Genomic DNA, 5000 nt, shown 5'->3' with positions numbered 1-5000 from the left:
TACTACTACTACTACTACTACTACTACTACTACTACTACTACTACTACTAATAATAATAATAATAATGATGATAAAAATACAATGATGGAAGAGTTGCCAGCCGCCGCCGGACAGACAATTTCGCGGGTCGATGAGGTGGTGATAAGGGTCATTATGGGCTCATTAAACACGCTAATGACGGCCCTGTGGAGCTGATGACCAATTTCCATTTTATAGCACTCTCTCTCTCTCTCTCTCTCTCTCTCTCTCTCTCTCTCTCTCTCTCTCTCTCTCTCTCTCTCTCTCTCTCTCTCTCTCTCTCTCTCTCTTTTATTTTTTTCTTCATTTAAACATATTTCTCTCTCTCTCTCTCTCTCTCTCTCTCTCTCTCTCTCTCTCTCTCTCTCTCTCTCTCTCTCTCTCTCTCTCTCTCTCTCTCCTAATTTCCCAATACGAACAACAACAATAATAACAAAATAATGATAACAACAACAACAACAATAATAATAATAATAATAATAATAATAATAATAATAATAATAATAATAATAATAATAATAATAATAGTAAGTCAGCTGACCGTGCCGGGAGTGACCTGGGATGGACGTGACAGCGTGGGAGTTTGCTCGGGGGAGTGAGTGTAGCGACGCGCCCCGGGTGTATGCCCCCACTTAATTACCAGACTGTACACTTTAATTAGCACACCTTTCCCCTCACAGGCCGGGGCGGGCGTGGAGGTGACCCAGATGTCATTAGCCTCGCCAGATAATCTACAGGACATAACCTTCCAAGACTCCTCCTCCTCCTCCTCGTCCTCCTCCTCCTCCTCAGACCCCAACCCCCCCCACCCCCAGTCCCCTCCCCCCGCCGCCCCCCACTGGCCCCCCCGCCCCGCCCAGGACACCTATCAGCCGGTGGAAAACGAGGTAAGGGAGACAATGGGAAGCGGAAGGGTCGATTTTTTTTGCTTCTTTCCTGATTATATATTATCATTTTATTTGCCTGATTTATTCTTTTCGTATATTTCTGTTAATTTATTTGTATTTTTTTTCATGTTTTTTTTATGCATTTTGCCGCTTTTTAGTTTGAATTGTTTTTTCTATTATTTTTTTATTTTTCGCTTTTTTTATTATTTTTTTTTCCACTGTTTGATTTTTTTAATTTTGCCGCGTTTTTTTTCTTTTTGTTTCCTCGTTATTTAATCTTTCTGTCTTTTATCAATTAATTCATACAGTCAAGTTTTATCTCTTTTGTTAATTTCGTGTTATTTATTTTGTTATCATTTAATTCATACAGTCAAGTTTTATCTTTTTTGTTAATTTCGTGTTATTTATTTTGTTATCATTTAATTCATACAGTCAAGTTTTATCTTTTCTGTTAATTTCGTGTTATTTATTTTGTTATCATTTAATTCATACAGTCAAGTTTTATCTTTTCTGTTAATTTCGTGTTATTTATTTTGTTATCAATTAATTCAAAGTCAAGTTTTATCTTTTCTGTTAATTTCGTGTTATTTATTTTGTTATCATTTAATTCATACAGTCAAGTTTTATCTTTTCTGTTAATTTCGTGTTATTTATTTTGTTATCATTTAATTCAAAGTCAAGTTTTATCTTTTCTGTTAATTTCGTGTTATTTATTTTGTTATCAATTAATTCATAGTCAAGTTTTATCTTTTCCTTTAATTTCGTGTTATTTATTTTGTTTTCCATTTCTTTGTTTTAATTCTTGTTTCGTCTTTTCCTTTTGTTTTGTCTGTTATTTAATCTTTTTCCTTTTTTTTAATTTTTCGTATTTTTGTTTAATTTTCCTTTTTTTTGTTTTAATTCTCCTTTCGTCTTTTCGTTTTGTTTCGTCTTCGTTATTTTATCTTTTTCTTCTATCATTTTTTTTTTATTTCTCGTCTTTTTGTTTTAATTCTCCTTTCGTCTTTTCGTTTTGTTTCGTCTTCGTTATTTTATCTTTTTCTTCTCTCGTTTTTTTTTAATTTCTCGTCTTTTTGTTTTAATTCTCCTTTCGTCTTTTCGTTTTGTTTCGTCTTCGTTATTTCATCTTTTTCTTCTCTCGTTTTTTTTTTAATTTCTCGTCTTTTTGTTTTAATTCTCCTTTCGTCTCTTCGTTTTGTTTCGTCTTCGTTATTTTATCTTTTTCTTCTATTATTTTTTTTTAATTTCTCGTCTTTTTGTTTTAATTCTCCTTTCGTCTCTTCGTTTTGTTTCGTCTTCGTTATTTTATCTTTTTCTTCTCTCGTTTTTTTTTTAATTTCTCGTCTTTTTGTTTTAGTTTCGCAATTTCGTCTTTTTTTATTTCCTATTATTCGTCTTTTTATTTTTTTTTTAGCAACGAAAGGTAAAGAAAACGACGGACTCAAAATCAACTTCCGCTAATATTTCCTTTTCTTAAGTCACTCCTGAAATGAACGTAATTTTAAAGGAGAAACTCTTATTTTTTTCGCCCCTCCTAAAACGCTAAATCATTTTCTCTTCACTTAATCCCTCAATCTCTTCGTCTTCACGCGGAAAGAAGGAAAGGAAGGAAGGAAAGAAGTAAAGGAAGGAAGGAAGGAAGGAAGGAAGAAAGGAAGGAAAGAAGGAAAGGAAGGAAGGAAGGAAGGAAGAGAGGACAAAGAAGAAAAGGAGGGAGGCGGGGGAGGGAGAGAGAAGGAAAAAATGATGGATGGGGTGGAAAAAGGGAGATAAGAGAGAGAGAGAGAGAGACTACTTCTTTGTGATGACTCTCGTTATCTCTCTCTCTCTCTCTCTCTCTCTCTCTCTCTCTCTCTCTCTCTCTCTCAGTCAATAACTCCCTGTCACCTCCCACCTGTAATCCGACACAATTACCTGTATTTTTCTCTACCTGGTGACGTCATATTGGCTCAGGTGTGTCTATCTATCTATCTATCTATCTATCTGTGTAACTATATATATAATCATCTGTCTGTCTATCTATCAATTTGTCTGTCCCTCTCAAGTTGTTTTCTCTTCATTATCTTTTAATTTATAACTTTTTTTTTCCTTCCTTCCTTCCTTCCTTCCTTTCTTTCTTTCCCTAACTTTTCCTTCCTCCTTCTTTCCCTTCCCTTTCCTTCCTTTCTTCTCCCACCTTTCTCCCTCTCGTTAACCCCATCTCTCTCTCTCTCTCTCTCTCTCTCTCTCTCTCTCTCTCTCTCTCTCTCTCTCTCTCTCTCTCTCTCTCTCCACACACAACTTTTCCTCCCCTTCCTCTCCTTCCTAACTAACGCCCCCCTCTTACCTCTTTCCCCCGTTCCCCCAGGTACCAGATGAGCATACGCCCGCTAGCCACCCCCCCCGGGCCCTCCTTTTGGTGATGGGGTTGGACGGGGAGGAGGTGGTGCGCGCGGAGGTGCCCCTGGGTCCCCGAATGGCCCTCCTGGATGTTCTGAGTCAGGCCTCTGCGTCCTATGCCCTCCGATATGGGCCCTATATCCCCAACCCCCTGGCGGTGAAGGGTGAGTGATGGGGAGGGAAGGGGAGGGAAGGGGTAGAGGGTAGGTGATGGGTATGAGGGAGAAAGGGGGGGGAAGAAAGGGAAGTCTGTATTGAAGGAAGGGAAAGGATGTGAGTTGTTTGAGGAATGAAGGAAAGGAAGGGGAGGGAGAGGAAAGGAAAGGGAGGGAAAGGAAATGAAGGGGAGGAAAAAGGAAGGAGGAAAGGAAAGGAAGGGAGGAAAGGAAAGGAAGGAGGAAAAGGAAAGAAGGAGGAAGAAAGGAAAGGAAGAGGAGGAAGGAAGGGGGAAAGGAGGAAGGAAAAGGAAAGGGCGGGAAAGGAAAGGAAAGGGAGGGAAAGGAGAGGAAGGGTCGGGAAAGGAAAGGAAAGGAGAGGAAGGGGAGGGTAGGGAAAGAGTAAGAATGGATATGAATGGAGTCAAAACGGGAGAAAGGGAAGAAGCGTGTGAGGATAAACAGGAAGGGAAGGGAAGGGAAGGGAAGGGAGGGGGAAAGAAGAGGGAAGGGGAGGGTCAGGGATAATTAATAACACTAATGATGATAAAGGAGAATAATTAGATATTTAGATTTAAAGATAACACACCAACGCCCCCCACCACCTCCCTCCCTCCCTTACCCTCCCCCCCATCCATCACCCCCACCCCCACACCCCACTCGCCCTCCCCTCCCCTCCCTTACCCCTCCCCCCATTCCCTTCGCCCACCACCCCATCACCCCCTCACCATCCACCCCCCACCCCCCACCACCTCATCCTCCCCTTCCTTACCCCTCACCCCCTTCCCTTCACCCACCAACCCATACCTACCCTTCCATCACCCCCTTATCAGCACCATCATCTTTTCTTCTCTCCCCCCTCATAACCACCCCAATACTAACCCCCCATCACCCCCATCACTATACCATGACCTACCCCTTCCGCCCCCCCCCATACCAATCCCCATTTCCATTCCCCAATCTTTAGCCACCACCCCCACCATCATCTTTCCTTGTGCCCATCACCCCCATATCACCGTTAATCACCCCTCTTCTTCTCCCCTCTCCCCAGCGCGCCCCATCCCCTCTGAGCGGTGTCTGGGGCTGCTGTCTGTGGGGGCCGTGAAGGCGACGCGTGCCCGGCCGATACGTATTTCTGTGACCAGGACCCGTGGGCAGGAACAGGTGAGAGGGAGCGGGGGGGGGGGGGAAGAGAGAGAAAAGAGAGGAGAAATGAGAGAGAGAGAGAGAGAGAGAGAGAGAGAGAGAGAGAGAGAGAGAGAGAGAGAGAGAGCGCAGAGGTGGTGACGGATGTATGTGAGCAAAGAGCTATAGCCCGTCCCCACAAAGTGTTCCCCCGGCGCCTAGGAGAGTTTGTCTGGCCGATCCTGACTGGCTGGCTTCCTTACTGGCTCACACGGAGGTTGTCATTCAGTCACGCGTTCTCTTGTACTATATATATTATGCTGTTGTTATCGGCTCACTTCCCATACAAAAATAAGAGTTTTGATTGGCATTAGACTCGGAAGTGATTGTAGAACGCATCTTTTAGTAGAAAATAAAGGACAAAAACTAGATAAA

The 5000-nt window shown here is 42.3% G+C and overlaps 1 protein-coding gene across 2 annotated transcripts in view; it reads left to right on the top strand.

Moving 5' to 3' along the window:
• Positions 1-5000, top strand: part of LOC126981920 (serine/arginine repetitive matrix protein 2-like) — an 11265-nt gene that overhangs the window by 4185 nt on the left and 2080 nt on the right. For both annotated transcript variants that reach the window (XM_050833589.1, XM_050833587.1), the window contains 3 exons: positions 700-906; positions 3254-3449; positions 4492-4604. In XM_050833589.1, the coding sequence (XP_050689546.1) occupies positions 700-906; positions 3254-3449; positions 4492-4604 (516 nt within the window). The remainder of the gene's footprint in view (positions 1-699; positions 907-3253; positions 3450-4491; positions 4605-5000) is intronic.

The sequence above is a fragment of the Eriocheir sinensis genome, chromosome 49 (genome assembly GCF_024679095.1).
Source record: "Eriocheir sinensis breed Jianghai 21 chromosome 49, ASM2467909v1, whole genome shotgun sequence".
NCBI lineage: Eukaryota > Metazoa > Arthropoda > Malacostraca > Decapoda > Varunidae > Eriocheir > Eriocheir sinensis.
Note: the sequence above shows the minus strand (reverse complement) of the source record. Positions and strands in the feature narration are given on the sequence as shown.